Source organism: Mycteria americana, chromosome 20 (genome assembly GCF_035582795.1).
Source record: "Mycteria americana isolate JAX WOST 10 ecotype Jacksonville Zoo and Gardens chromosome 20, USCA_MyAme_1.0, whole genome shotgun sequence".
Lineage (NCBI taxonomy): Eukaryota > Metazoa > Chordata > Aves > Ciconiiformes > Ciconiidae > Mycteria > Mycteria americana.
Window position 1 is genome coordinate 2,056,817 of NC_134384.1, and position 15,915 is coordinate 2,072,731.

General features: G+C 51.9%; 1 protein-coding gene across 1 annotated transcript in view; it reads left to right on the forward strand.

The window, feature by feature from the left end:
- The window catches only part of PLXNA2 (plexin A2), a 178,801-nt gene that overhangs the window by 64,584 nt on the left and 98,302 nt on the right, over window positions 1–15,915 (forward strand). Inside the window, exon 4 of the mRNA XM_075521525.1 lies at window positions 9,585–9,719. Within this exon, the coding sequence (XP_075377640.1) occupies window positions 9,585–9,719 (135 nt within the window). The remainder of the gene's footprint in view (window positions 1–9,584; window positions 9,720–15,915) is intronic.

Here is a 15,915-nt window from a genome sequence, read left to right on the forward strand (position 1 = left end):
AGAAGAGGATGCTTTAGGAAAAAAAAAAAAAAAAAATCTCTGGCTGTTCTTTGGAGCTGTCCTCTTTGCTTGCCTGTGCTTTCATTTGCTTCCCAGCTATAAGGGAAGGAGCTGGATTAAAGCCGCGCAAAGCGGGAGAAGCAGGGGTAAGTCAAGGAAAGAATGGCAGAGGCTGAAGGAGCACATTGCGGAGGGGGTAGCGCGCAGTGCCTGGGGATACAGCAACACCTACCTCGTTCCTTTCTCTTGGAGGCCAACACTTAGTCTCTTTGATGATTTCCTTGCTCAGTGCCAAAATGTAAAGCCTGCAAGCAGCAAAGCGCTGCTAACTTAATGATTCCCGTTTCCGAGAGAAGCACTGAGCCATCTCTTCAAAAATAATACGGGAATGTAAAGGGAGAAGGGTGCTTATTGCTGAACAAAAGAAAAGGGTAGTCATTGCACATTGTGGCTCTTTATTAGGGGACAAATTAGAAGTGAACAGGTTTTGTACCATGCTGCAGACATGCCTCCTCCTCCCGGGGAGTGAATCCACAGGACGCTCTCGAGTGTTTCCGCCTTTAATGGGTTGTACTTTGATGCTGGTGGAAGGTGCAAGGCTGATAGCCCTGAACCCCCAGCAACTGGCTCTTTGCAACAAGTGCTCCAAAAAAAGAGCGCTGCTCCTCTGCAGTGTTCCCTGCCTGGCAGCCTGATCCCTGGAGCCCTCCGAGTTAATCGTCTCTGCCTCCTCCTTTTGAATTGGGCCCTCTTCTACACTGGCTTTCCTGAATAGGAGAGAAGGCATTCTTCTGGGCGCTTCATTCAATCATTTCTTTCATCTCACTGCTGTTCTTAGCTAAGCTAGGTCTGGTCTGTGCCATGCAAGTGGCTGGGTTGCGGTGTGGCTTTGCACCGCTTCGCTGGGGTGTGCTGAGCCTTCCCGAGAGGGCAGGGATGGGAAAGGGGAAAGAGCTTCCCCCCGCTGGGAACCACCCGAGTGCTGGGACTCAAGGAAAAGGCAACGCTGCTGACTTGAAGCGCCGTCCAAAGCAATATGACCTAGCCAGCCAGCCTACCCAAATCTGATTCTAATGAATCCATCCCCGGAAGAATACTACTTAATTAATTAGCAGCTCATTTGCATGAGGTGGCACGTTATTAAAGTTCTGCTGCTGCAAGTAGGGCTGTGACAAGGTGTGAGCTGACAGCTTTTCAAATAAAAAGTCTTTTAAAGGAATGATCTTCCAAACTGGCAGCTTTGTTCTAAACAAGCCTCTCATGCAGTAATAAATTAAAGACATGGGGGCTGCTGATTAGTCTCTGCATGGTGCCTCTGTACCATCCTCCCTGTTTTATCTTGGAGGATCAGCTCTCCAGGAGCGTGGAGGGAGCAGAAGGATGGAAGAAGGAAATAAAGTCTTAGGGGAGAGAGAGAGCAGCCTCAGTGGCAACCTTCTCGTAAGGTTTTGTACTGGCACCTGCTAGGACGTCTGAGCTGCAGCTTCAACCCAGGAATTGGCTTCTTTCACCTCCAGAAGCCAGCAGAGAGGCAGCAAGGCATCCCTCTCCCAAGCTCCTCTTTCCACCTGTGAATGGGAAGGCCTGTGTTCGCGGAAGCTCTTCTCCCGGCGGCAGATCCGAGTGCCCGGCCTCCTAGGCGCGCTCCCAAAGCGGCGCCTTGAGCGTCGGTATCGCAGCTGGTTGCCGTTAGCCAGGGGACGCGCGGGGCTGCTGAAGCAGCCGGGGTCTTTGGTACGACAGCCTGGTGACTGTGCCTTGAGCTTTAGCACAGAAGGAAGGATGTTTTTTTCCTTCGTTTTGTTTTTTTTAAAACCTATCTTGCCTTCCCTGTAGATGGGTTCAAACTCTTTGGAACGGTAAGATTGAAAGTGTTCAGGTCTCTCTGTTTCAGTTGCGTGTGCTGATTCCGGGCAGGCTTGCAGCCTTCTTGTCGCACAGGGCTAGGAAGAAAGCCTGGCTCGTAGGAACAATTCTCCACCCTTAGCGCTGGAGATGCGGGAAGTGGGAGTTAATTTGGGTTGGTTTGTTTGCTGGGTTGGCATGTTTGCGCTTAGCAGCGTATGTGGGTGCCAGTGCTGCAGACTACAAGCCCTTCCTGCCTGCGGAGCCACCCGGGACCCCGGGGTTTCTCTGTGCTCTTCCCCAATTAGCCCAGCAGTTCCTCTGTCTCGCTCTTCCTCTGGGGAGCTGCAGATTCCCAGGTTGTGACTTTGAACGCTTAGCTAACGTTTCCCGAGCAGAAGAGATGGGAAACGCATGTGGGTGTGAAAGGCACACACACAGAGACATTTTTGACATGAGTATTGAATTCACAGAAACCTCAGATCTATAAATAATTCGGGTCATGAAACCTGATCAGAATAAACTCAAGCTCGAACCCGCACCGCGCGTGGCTGTACCGCTGCCGACCCCGTGTTACCTCCCGCTCCCCAGACCTGCGGCACAGCCTTCGCTTCCCTCTCCCCGGCCCCTTTTGTGGGTATAAACTCCGGCGTGCAGCCGCACAAGCAGGTGGTGTTTGTGGATCCTGAAGATGAGGGATCACCTGAGCGGAGGGTACCAGCAATTTAATCCATCGGGAGAGGCGAGATCTGAGCGAGACGGGGACAGAGGAGGTCTGTCTCCTCGCACCGGGAGCTTCCCTTAAGTAGAGGGAGGGGATGGAGGAGGAAAATGTCTCCAAAAAAGGGGATTAGGACTCAGAAAACACGAGCAGAGAGGCCGTCTTGGCTTTGCGCTGCCTTGATGCTTTGTCTGTATTGTGCCCAGCAGCAGGAGGGAGAAGTTGGGATGCAAGGCTGGGTTTGCTTGGATGGGGCTTTCATGTCTCTTTGAAGTTCAGAAGGAACAGTAAATGTGACCGCCAGGACTTTGCAGAGCAGCGTCGTCTGTGCGGCCCTGGCTGGAGGGGCGGGGGCAGCTGTGGGGAGAGTTTGGGTGCTTGCACCAAAGTGCCAGCGACTGACCCACCGCTCGTTATTGCCTCTTGAAGTTGAGTCTTCAAGCAGTGTGCAGGGGCAGCGTGGGATGAGGTGCTGATGTGATGCCACTGGGCTGCTTGGTGCTGGTCCCACCAGTTCATTCCCGTCCGTGGGGCAGGGGCCAGACCTGCTGCCCATGGCTCGGATGGCTGCAGCCGCCCCGCTCTAGGCCCCTCTCTGGCTCTTTACAAAAGAAAGATCTATATCTGCGGAAATTTAAGGAGCGGTCATGGTACCGGTAGGCAGTGCTCCAGAAAAACCCTCTCGGTTGCAATGCAGCTCCGACGCCTGTGTGCGAGCAGGGCTCGCTGCAAAGAGCTCTTTACCAAACTGATTTTTCTCCCCAGCTGATCCTGCAGAGTTTTGTAAGGGCAACCCCAATGGGGATTAGTGAGTGTATTTAATGTTTAGTCAGACAGTGTAATTCTGGAAAGGATGGATTTTCTCCTCCCTCGGAGACCAGATCATTTGGTCTTGAGGAGCTGTTTTGCTACAAGCCGCTCAGCCTGACAGCATCATGACTTTCTGGAGTGAACCCATCTGTCGAGGCTTCCCTGTGCTATCTTTGGGGCAAAAAGAAAGGTGATGCCCTCCATGACAGACGTATTCTATCCTAATTTGGGAAAAATGCATAAAGAAGATGTGACAGGAGAGAAAGAGACTGGGATATGAGGGAGCCTCCAGGTAATGAAGTTAATTGGATATGCTGATTTGAATTGAATGTGCATGTAAGGGTTGTCATTAACTTCCTCATGGACATATCTATGATTTAAAGGAAAGATACTTAATGGGATTATTATTTCACTTTAATTTCAAGGGGGAGACTTCCCACGTGGAGAGCAGCGAGCTAAATCACAGTCCTGGTGCTCCTGCCTGCGGAAGGTGTGTGCAGGGAAAGCCACTTCTTCAGGGCTGGGTTTCTCCTCCCGCAGACGGGGACGTGGGGAGGGAGGCTATCCAGCGCTTCGGGCAGGGCCCCATGCGTCTGCAGCAGCAGATTCAGATCCCAGATCTGCTACGGGCTGGCTGTACCATCCTCAGCAAACCGCTGGGCTTCCCTGTGGTTTATTAATGACCTGCAAATGGCTCCAGCCTAGCTCCCGGAGCACCGAGAGTGAGCTGATGTTAGCGATGCTCTGAGGGAGTCCAAGGGGTACTTTACACCCAGAATAATTTCATATAGGGTCTGAAGGACTCTTGGAAACTTCTCGTATAGAGATTTTCAATTTCTATTCTGGATTCTCCTCTCCTAAAGTTTGCCGTGCTTTTTTCTCGCTGGCTGTCGGAGGCAGATGCTGGTGTGGGTAACCCTGTAGAAATGATACTGTGAGAAAGGGTGTTGGTGAGGGGGACAGCAGAAGTGGCAGGTCATCACGTGCATCTCACCTCCTTTTTAGTCTGGTGTGAATGTAGAATAGCCAGTTTAATTACATTGGATTAGCAGAAGTAAATCCTTTCTGCAAAGACTATTTGGCGGAGGCACACACAAAATCTGGACTGATATTTATTTATCTTGTCCTGTTTCTAGGGAGCTTTTGCGTTGCTGAGTCTCTTACTTGCAGAAACTTCCTTTAGTACCAGGTCTAGGTAGGAGAAACCCCACAATACCACAGACAGAAAGAGGTAGGGAAAGGCTATTCAAACTATACTGCGCTCCAGCCTGATTCAGAAACCTGCTGCCAGTAACAGTCTTGCTGCTAAATTTCCAGCACTGAAGCAAGAAATGCATCCTAGAGCTTTATGGGACTCTTTAATGGGAAATGCTTAAGAGCTGAGATGTGCAGACGTAAATGGCAGAAAAGTGGCCATTCTGCAAAGATGCACCTTGGCAGTGAAGGCTGCTCCTCGTTGTCTTTGGTTTCTGTTTCAGGCAGTAGATGCAGTAACGCTCCAGTGCGCATTCCCAGAGCTGATACGCTTCTACTCGAAACGTCCATTTTACACAAATGCAATGTTATTTGATAGTCTTCACCCTGAAGGGCTAGAAATCCTAGCATGAAAGGAGCAGTTTTAAGGCTCCAGGGCTGACTGGGCTTTTCACTTTGTCTCCGTTACGTACAAAGATAAGGAAATTCAGCCAGTGCCTTGCACCTCCTGACCAAGAGCATCATTTGAGGAGTCCATCCCGTGCCTCCATGGGCCATTTCACATGGAAGGGTGCAGCGAGATGCTTTGGGACCCATCTCCCATCAGGTGCCTGTGTACATGGGGAGAAGCTGCAGTTCCTGAGGAGTTAATGGGTGGCCTTGCATCTAGGATCGGGGTAGGGAATCAGTCCCTTCATGCGCGGACTTATTCAGCTTTTTTTTGTGCCACCAGGCATTTCATCATAAGTCAGCCTCATTGAAACAGTCGTAATGAAAACAGACAGGTAATTTAATCATGGAAAGTTCCTACAAAGAGATTCAGTGTCTTCTAATGGGAGCCTGCTGGGGGGAACTGGAAGGGAATCCAGATGTGTCTTAGCTCTGGTACAGGCTGAGCAAAATACCTGACAGAAACTTTAGTGCAATAGGTATGTTGGAGCTTCACGTCACGTTAGATCCTTGAATGGCTCATACACTTATCGCCACGGGTGCTACGCTGCAACGTATACCTGACACAATATGGTATTTTGCTAATCTCTTAAGATAATGCAGAGCTTATGCCTGCAGTCTGTGTTGTGGGGCTATTAGAGACATAAATCTGCGCAGTGCCTTTGAAGGGTTGCAGTTCCCTGAACTGAGCGGCGTTCTGCTCCGTCACGTGGGGCGTTTTGCTGGCCCGGCGTCCTCCGAGGCAGGGATGATATTTGGATTTGCAGATTATGTCATTAGGCGCTTTTCAAGCCATCTTTGTAAACATACATCAAGAGTGATTGAGGCAAGCACCGTATCTGTCCCAAACGACTTCTCCGATTCACATCTGAGTGTGCAAGCCTGCGATCTGTCCTCCCGGTCTCCGCTGTCTCTCGGGTGGCTGAACACGTCTCTGATCCTGGACACCTCTGGTTTCCATTGCACCGATGTGCTGGAATACCCATATCCGCCTGCTCCCTGGTTCACTGTGCTCCCACCCATTCCGACCTGCACCGCTTCCCTCCTTGTCTTTCTCCTAAACCCTTCCCATGCCCCATCCTCACGTTGTGAGAGAAGAAAACCTGGTAGAGTTAGGGGGACATAAAGAAACACAACCACCAGCAGCCCAGCCCCGTCCCGTTCCTCCCCTCTCCTGCATGGCTGTGTGTGTGGTTTAACCCCAGCCAGCAACTGGGCCCCCCCAGCCGCTCGCTCGCTCCCCCCGGTGGGATGGGGGAGAGAATCAGAAGAGCAAAAGTGAGGAAACTCGTGGGTTGAGATAAAGACACTTTAATAGGGAAAGCAAAAGCCGCGCACGCAAGCAAAGCAGAACAAGGAATTCCTTCGCTCCTTCCCCTGGGCAGGCAGGGGTTCAGCCATCTCCAGGAACGCAGGGCTCCAGCACGGGTAACGGTGACTTGGGAAGACAAACGCCATCACTGCGAACGTCCCCCTTCCTTCTTCTTCCCCAGCTTTATATGCTGAGCATGACGCCCTATGGTATGGAATGTCCCTTTGGGCAGTTGGGGTCAGCTGTCCTGGCTGTGCCCCCTCCCAGCTTCTTCTGCCCCTGGCAGAGCACGGGGAGCTGAAAAGTCCTTGACCAGTGCAGCAACAACTAAAACACCTCTGTGTTATCAACACTGTTCTCAGCACAAATCCAAAACACAGCCCCATACCAGCCACCGTAAAGAAAACTAACTCTGTCTCAGCTGAAACCAGCACACTGTGCCTGGGGCCTGGGCTCAGGGGTGAACCCAGACTCGCGGGGCTGGCACCACGCCGCTGCTCCAGTGACGGGCCAGTAGTTGTGTGGCACTGGAAGGGCACCCGTAAGTTAGGCAGAGGAATTATTTCTCTCTCCAAACATCAACAAGAAGCTTCCTGCTGTGGAGATGATCCCTTTCTTCTTCCGTGTTCACGGGAATCATCATTCTTCTCTGACATCATCATTTGTTGTCATGGAAACCGAGCCCTCAGGAAGAGAGACAGTGGAGCAGCCCGGTGTCAGTGGGTGCATCTCGGGCACTGTGCTCCGGAGGTGGGGCTGCGGGTACCCGAGGGCGTACGACGCACCGCAGCGTGCGGGACAGGAGAGCCGCGGGCTCTGCTCTGCTCTTGCCCTGTGGTCTCTGAGCAGGATGGAGCCATCTCACCTTGCCGGGCTCGGTGAGGGGCCCCAGGCTGCTGCTCCTGCCTATGGGGGAGGCAGGAGGGTGCGGGCAGCACCCAGCACCCTGTGCAGGGCTCCGGCTGTGTCCCGGGACACCCGTGCCAGGCACAGCTCCACGCGCTCGTCCGGGCTGGAGGAGCCGTCGCACACGTGGCGCTGTCTCCAGCCCCGAGCCGCAATTCCCAGTTGGAATTGGCCTGCGCAAGGCTTGTCCAGTGGTATCTCTCTTTATTAGCCCTGTCTGACCTCATTACTAGAAAGAAGCTCAATTTAACGAGCTGCCGGTGCCCCGAGGGAACTCTGAAAAACAGTTGTTTTTCACAAAGGCTGCTGATCCTTCATGTCCGGCGTTTCCATTCCCGTTTGGCCATTAATCAGGTGTTTGCATGGAAGCGGCTGTGTGTCCCTGACAGCCCAGCGTCCCTGCTATTTATTCCTCAGGTGATTTTGCAGCCATGTCCCTATGTCCGTGGTGCAGGCTGGTGCAGGAGATGGCAGCGGTGCACACGAGGGCGGTGGCTCCGGAGGCAGCGCCGGTCGCTCGGGTTTGCAACACCCAGCAAGGCACTGGTCTCATACTGGTCTCAACCTGCCTCTAGTTCCCAGTATTTCATGAAGGCAATGAAGTATCCTCATTTGCACAGGTGTAGGTAAAGCGGGATTTGGCCTTCTGCCTTTTTTTGGATTTTCCTTTCTGAAAGTTCAGGGCTTTTGAGCCAGGCTTGGGCTGCCTGCTTAATCCTGCCAGAGGCTCCCTGCATCTGGCCATGGGTGTTAAACCGGACCACTCAGATTCATACCTGGTGTTCTTTTATATCGCTAAAAACTCAAAAGGTAAGGAGAAAAGAGAGAAATCCAGAAAATAAATGTGTTTGTGTACCCGACATGTCTTTACATGTCAGGAGGCATCAGGGCTCTTTCCAAGAAGAGGATTTGTCTGGAGGAGGGTGCAGGGGAGCATCTCTCCTCTAGGAGTGTGCAGGTATCCTTGCGTTTCCAGCTGGGGTGGCACATTTCTCAGATAACTCTTAAGATGCTTAACACCCTGCTCTCTTACCTCCTGGGGACGTGAACCAGGAAGAAGAGACGTCCCTCTCTGCTGCTCCGTCCTGCCTCTTCTGAAGGCTTAGACTCGTCCAAAGCCAGTTCTTCGTGCCTCTTCCTCCGTACTGCAGCCAGGCAGGGAGTAATCGAGCAGCAAAACGGGATGCGGCAAGACAGCTCGGCACGCGGCTGCAGCAGATGGCATCTTCGTGATCAGAGGTTTTTCCGGGGACAGGCAGTCCCCCGTGCGTCCCTCTCCTCGCAGGGCAGCGTGCACGTGCTGCACGACACCCCGCGTGCAGAGCGCGGTCCTGGCCCCCGTCTAACAGCATCGCTGTCACTGTGAGCCACGGGGCCGGACGCGGCTCCTCCGAGCCCTTGGCTCGCTTGACTGCTCTCGTCTCCCTGCCTGACGGTTGCCAGTGTTTTCAGCTCTGTAGACACCATGTTGCAATCAAATGGCTATTCAAAAATGCAAATCCTGGTAGGAAAGACAATGTAAATTGTTTGTTTATCCTCCTCCCTTCCCCTCGCACAGCCCCCAAGGCCATAAATTATTAACTTTTGGAAGAGATGGCATATCCTCAACAGCAGCCACTCCTGGCAGGGATGGGATTTGTCACAGCTTGGGCAGGTTTTCCTGCAGGAGCGAGGAGTTGTCTGGTGGTGGGGTGGATGGATACTGAGAGCCCGTCAAACTGAACAAGCCATATGGCCGCTGTGTTAGTCCTCTGCTTGCTCAGCAGTACGGCCTGGACTGGGTTCGCCTTGCTGAATCCTGCAAATTTGAAAGTAATGGGATGGCAGCAGCATCTCCAAATTTTTAGGCAGAGATGGTATTGTAGGAGGCTTCTGTGGCAGCAAGAGGTGATGGAGATTGTCCGAGTCTCATTCTTTACGCATCTGGAGGAAAAAAAAAACATCTCTGCTGTAACTTGGCTTTGTTGTGCTGCCTGTGGAGTCTTGTGGTCTTCTTTCAGGCTTATTTTGGAGAGAATCTAAAAAGTTTACAATCTTTGTTACTCTTGGATGCCCACGGTCAGTCATAGCACACTGACAGTCTGCGTGCTCCCCTTGCGACAGCAAAACTTTGTCATTATTTCTCATGGATTGGGGAAATCACATCAACTTCAGTGAAGAAGCCTTTGCTTTAACTCCTGTGTGTGCATGTTGCTTGCCAGCTCTTTGCTCTATCTCCAGCTTGCAAGCTGAGATTTTGAATTAGATTCCTTTTCCTACCTCATCCTCTTCCCCTTACCCTCCCACCCCCAAAATCGGAATTTGGCTGCTATGAAATCACCTGTAATCTGTTTGTGCTTCTTCCAGATCCGAGCAGATGGTCCTCCCCATGGTGGAATTCAGTATGAAATGGTGACAGTTTTCAAGGACGGGAGCCCAGTCCTTCGAGACATGGCCTTCTCCATCGATCAGAAGTATCTGTACGTCATGTCGGAGCGGCAGGTAAGGCGTCCGCTTCTGTACCTCCGTGGCTGCGGCTTCCTTCCATACGGAGCGTGTTGTTGGAGCACGCGGAGCTGAGGTTGTGTGCTGAGCCCCACGGTGCGGAGATCAGCACGGGTAGATGGAGCACCAGCAGAAGCTCAGTTTTATCTGCCTCTGACCAGAGACTGAAATCAGTGCACAGGGGAGAGAGTTGTGCCCGCTTACTCTTGTCTGCAGGCGTTGGAAACGGAGCTGAGCTGCTGCGGAGGAAATGTGGTTCGGGGCTCTGAACCATCCCTGCCTAAATAACAAGATCCTGAGCCCCGAGCATTGCCAGTTCACTCCCTGCGGTGAGGTCGGCAGGCTGTGGTTTTGTGTAGCTTTGGCTGAGCAGCCTTTATGAGGGCTTTATTTAGTTATTTACCGGTATATTTTAAGTGGTTGTGAGTAAGTGATGCTAGTGCACGGAGGTGAGACCAAGCGTGGCGTGGGTAGGTGGGTACCCCGGACCAGCCCTGCCCGCTGCCTCTGCCCTGCCCGCAGGCACGCTGCGCTGGGTGCTGGGTGAGCCTCGCCCCTGGCATAGCCAATGTCCTTGTTGGCTCTGTGTGATCAGGAACAAATCACGTTATCTTCACCACAATTTTTCATTTTCAAAATGGGAGTAGGTTTTTTTTCCTATATTACAGCATGGTCTTACAAGGAAAATTCTGTATAGTGTCTGTATAGCTTATGAGATATGAGCTGCATAGTGTCTGTATAGCTTATAAAAGAGGGGTGGTGTGAATACCTGCACACGTTCACGGTGCTTTGACCAGGGCAGAGGGGTTAACAGACGTCAGTCCTGAGCAGCTAAAGTCTGTGGACTAGGGACAACTTCTCGATCCCGGGAGGCGATTTCTTTGGAGTCGGTTTCATTGCACAAACCCTTCCCTGGAGACTGGCAAACCCACGAGGCAGGCCTCAGAAGCGAGAGCCTCATCTTGCTTGGCGTCCGTGTGAGCCCCCACGCAGCACCCCAGAGGGAGAGCCCGGGACCGGGTCACTGCCTCCCGGCTTGTGCCGGTGTCTCTGGGACTCGCCACTGTCTGCTGTCCACGCAGCCCTTCCTCTGAGCCTGTTTCTGAGCAGGATAAACTCCTGCTCTGCAAAGAAGGACCAGACCGCAGAAAGCAAACCCGAAATGATGATGATGAGAATTTATGGCCCGTGGTCCACGGGAGTCTGTTGCTTAGGGGAGCCAGCGCAATGTAAATAATCTGGGACCTTCTGTTCTTCTCTGAGACAAGAAAACACACAAAGTCCCCGCCATTAAGCCAGACTTCTGGGTTCACTGACTCTGTTGAGCATTTTATTGGCTATTACTCACGACTGTGTAATTCAGATTAATAGAGCTGGTGCCTTGTGGGTGGTGGAGACAGGAGAAGGGTTGCATCTGAAGATGTCTGGATGCTATTAAATTGTTCTGTGTTGAGTTAACCCTCTGGTCACTAACAGCTTTCCATGCCTGCTGGTAAACAAGTATCTGTCCTCCCTCCCGCCTGCTCCGAGTGAGATGCTACGGAGGGGTATCGGTGTGAAGTGCTCCAAGATCTCCTCATGGAGGTAGGGAGCGAGCAGCTATCGTAACAGCTCGCCTTGCACGGGGGAGCTGACAGCTCCTCCCAAAGCCAGCAAAACTGTTTTGCTAACCTGTAGCAGAACAAAAAAATTGGCAAATACTTAGCCTGGTTATAAAGTTATTTAAAGCCAGGGAATAAATACTTTAGAAGAGTGCAAAGTCTTCCTGCTACAAGACTTAACTGATTGAATCCCTGTGGTTAAGGCAGGCATTGTACGCTTGTGATAGCAACTCAGTGATAGAAACTGCCATGAACAGCCACAAATTTAGGATCCCATTCCAGCTTGGACTGGGATTAGATGGTAATAATGAGGATCTATGCGAACTTTGAAATGGAATTATTTTATTAAAATGTTAATGTTGTGGTCCTTTTCTCCAGGAGCCATGTGCTCCCCGTGCTCATGCCCGGGAGGAAACGATCCAGCGCGTATCTCAAACAGTTGAGGAACTGTTTTCCTTAGGAGGAAACTCCAGTGGGAATGCCTCCAACTCATCTTTTATAAGGCGAGAGCGTCTTAATATTCATCAAAGTGCTAATTTGCTTAATTGTGAAACAAAAAGATGTGAAGAGAATTAGCAAATAATAGAATATTCCTGGAACGTTAATTCCATTTCCAGCCATGGCTCCGGCAAAGCACTCACCTTGGGGAGACTGCAGGAGCGGGGGGACGCGGTCCCTCGTTCCTTGCTGGACTCACCGTAGGATTTGCCTTTTGCCCCTGTAGAGATGCGCGCTTTGGGTCCAGAAGTCCCGACATACGGATTTTGTCAGCTCCTGTGACCCCACTGCCCTAATCCTGGCAATGCGATAGTTCAGCAAAGTGGAGGGGAGACCGTATTTTTTCCTCAGTGCTATATAAAGGAGCCTGATGATTGAAAAGGGGTCAGCACCAAGAGAAAGAGAAAGGTCCACCAGCTTCAGGGGGCTGAGGCTGTAAATGGTGGGAAGTGCCCTCAGAATTACTGAGAATATACAGTAAAAACGTCTTCTGAAGCCTTGAAATCTGGAACAAAATGAAATTCTGCCACAGTAAAATGACACAGAGAGCAGCTGTTCTCAACGTTGATCTGCTGCATGTTAACGTACTGGGGGAGGATTGTCCAGAGCCTGTGATTTTAAATATCTGCTGAGAAAGAAACAGGATACATCCCTATGTCAAAACCGGGGGGGGGTGTGGAATTCAGCTAAGAAACCTGTGCTCCCCAGTCCTGATCAGGTCTTGAGCTCTTGCGGCTGTGGTGTTAGGTACAGAGCAGCGATGAAATGCGATGCTCTGTGTCGGGCTGATTATGCTGAATAACCCGAGATGTGTGAATGCTTCCCAGCGAAGAGTAGATGTAACATTTCGGTATGAAGCCCATCTTTCTTCTGTGCTAGCAGCAGCTAGGATCAGCTTTATGCTGAAATGCATTAGGGAAAGTAGTTGCTTCATCCTAAAACCTGGAGTTGTGGTTGTAGGCACAGTCCTTCCCCACTCCCCCTGGCTCCTGTCCCAGCCCTGTCTGTGCCTCGCTCCAATTTATCCGCAGTCCTTTTGAGCTCTCCATGAGCCTTTCATGTTTCATTGCCAACTTCTTCCAAAGCAGAATATTTGACATTTGATTTCACTCCCACAAAGCACAGAAGCAACAGTTGCACAGCCCAGTCCGGGGGAGAGAAGGATAAAGAAGCTTTGCTTCCAGCCACTTATTCCGAGTTCTTTAACCACATGATTTAAGAGTGCTTATTAGGAGCTTTTACAGGCTCCCTTCCCACCGCACCTGGTTTCAAATGGCTCTTATGGCAAAAGAGAAACAATTCTGACCCCGACTATTTAAAGCAGAAATTCATTTCTCAGCATTGCTCTAGCAAGCAAACACCATTTCTGCCCACAAGCTGAGCAAGGCTTGGATAGCGCCGGATGCTGCCGAGATGGAGACGTGTTGCATTAGCAGAGCTCCGAGGGGTGCCAGGACGGGAATAGCAGCGGGGCTGCCAGGCGTTGGCAGAGTTACACCGTGCCCTCCCACCAAAATGGCCGTAGGTGCTGCGGGTGGGTCGGCGTCGGGGGGGAGCCGGCACGGCTGTGGCAGGAGGACTTGCACCGTGGCTCTTCTCAGCCGGTGCCCAGCGTGAGCTGCCTCTTGTTTTTCAAGGGCAGACAAATTCAATTAACAGTTTCTATCAGGAAAAAAACCCACAAAATATTGAAGTGGAATCAGTAGCGTTGCTGTCGTGACGGGCTTGTCGGGTGTTTCGCTGGCCTCCGCTGAGACCGGTGAGACGTGAAGGTGCACCCGGGGCTGGGAGCCCCCAGCGATCGCGCAGCAGGCGAGGGGTTAATGGCGGTGCAGGGCAAAACCAGTGACAAATGTCGTGGGGCCACCAAGAGCCCCCAGATTAAAAATCTTCCCATTTTAACGGCGAGTCTGTCCTGGAGCCCACACCAACAAGCCCTGCATGTGCAGAAAAGCTTCTCCAATTTCTTGCTTTCAGAGAGAAAGACTGAGGCTTACAGGAAAAGTGCTGGTTATATTGAGAAAAAGTGGCTTTATCGTTCAGTCCCGAAGCATTAATTGTCTGTGCGTCAGGGAGACAGTAGGTTTTTTTAATGTATGAAAGCTCAGTGCATTTCAATTAAATAAGACCTGTAGGACGAGAGCAATTTTATGACTCCAAGGCTGCAACCCCTTTTTACTCGCTGTGTCTGCTCTCTGTGCAAGTTCAAGCCGTTGCAGCACTGGTTCCACATGCAGCAGGTTTGACTTTGCTCCCACGTACACCTTCAGCAATCGAGAGCTAACCCTGTGAGAAATGGTGGGCATACTTCAGCACGGAGATTATATAAGCGTCAGCGGAATTGGGGCCAAAGATTTTTGCAGCTCTTGATAGAAGAACAAATTTTGTTATTTTTAATCTGGGAGTGAGCAGAGGCTCAATCAAACGCATGGCAGGCACCAGGGCAGGGATTGCCGGCTCCAGAAGATTTCACCACCTAATCAAGGGCTATAAACATGAAATTTAAAACAGCGTGATCAAAATACTGCAGGGCTTGTTGGAAGGAATATCCCTGCGCTAGTGAAGGGAAGCACGGCCCAACAGGTCTCTTCCCTTCCCGAACGCAGAGCTGTAAGCCCTGGCTGCAGAGGGTGCAGGAGGCAGAGATGGGTGCGGGATGCTGGCGTGGGCAGAGGAGCCAGAGCTCGGGGCAGGCACTCCTCCTCCTCTCGTTGCCCCTTCCCCACGTGCAGGCACACCATACCAAGACATATTTTTCCTTCTTTATCCTCCAGCGCTTTTTTTTCAGCTAATGATCTATCGCTTGTTTGTGCTAATCACGTAAAATACTTTGATGAAGTGCTGAGGTCACGCGATGCGGGTCTGCTCCCTGATGGGTGAAGCATCACCCATCCTAATGAGATACCTGGCCAGATGCAAAATTCATCTTCCGTAAGCATCCTCCAAAATCCCTGCACATTTCATTGCCTCAGAAACACTGCTGCTCTCAGCTCATCCGTAGTTACTTCGGTGGTTAATTTTGCCACAGGGGGATGATTTCATTCTGGTTTTATACGGTATGTAACAGAGCAGCATCCTGCTCCGTGACTGGGAAACTCACCATTCCCGAGGTAGAAATAATAACACATAATCACCCAGTGAAATGCAGATAACATCAATTAGCACGGCAGAGCTCAGAGGGCCATGGGCCTCTGTAGCCGGAGATGTGCTGAGGAATCCTTTGCTCCTCCAGTGGCTACCAAGCGCTCCGTGGTCGGGTGCCTGCGCGCGTGCTGCTGAGCCCCTCCGTGCCCGTCGCAGGGTAACCTTGCCTTAGGGGGAGGCAAGGAGGCTTCAGAGGGGGCGGGCTGACTTTTTGTTGTTTTTAAGCGAGCACTCACGAGAGCACCTGAGCGATTTCTCGCGCCCGATGTGACATTTTTATACCCGGTTGATGTAGTTCGGAGACCCTTATGCGGAGTATTCTGAGCGGAGCCGTGCTCCCGCCCGTCGCTTGGTGGGAGGCAGCGAAGATTAATGCCGGCCCCTGAAGATTCCCCTCACGCCGTGGCGAGAAGGGCATGGCAGCGGGGAGGGCAGAGCCGCTGCCGCTGCTCTAAGCGATGGCTCCCGGGCGCTGGGAGGGGGCCAGCGCTCGCTGCCGGGGTGCACTGGGGAGGCTGAAGGTTATTTGAATGGAAGAGGAGGAAGGGGCTGCTTTACGTGCCTGCAGCCGCTTTCTCCCAGCCTTGTGTCTCGGCCAGCGAGGAGCAGCGCTCTAGACGTCGTTACCGTGCGTGCATCGGCGCTGGGGGCATTGACCAGTACGACCGGTATTGACCTGGCTATGAGCATCCCGCAGGCGCGTGCTCCTGGCCCCTCGCTCCGCCGAGGGCAGAGGGAGCAGGCAGCGCTGCCGGAGCTCGCTCGGACCTGTTGCTTTTCCACCAAGTTCCCCCCCTCCCTCTCCCATATACGTCATTGTGGCTGTAGGTAAAGAAACTCTCTTTTAGTCTGCTCTGTTGGGTGTGAAATGTTTGCTTTGCAAATGCCCCCGTGTCAGGAGCTGCAGATCTGCAGGAGTCTCTGAGGATAATTTGTTGCACGGCTCCCTG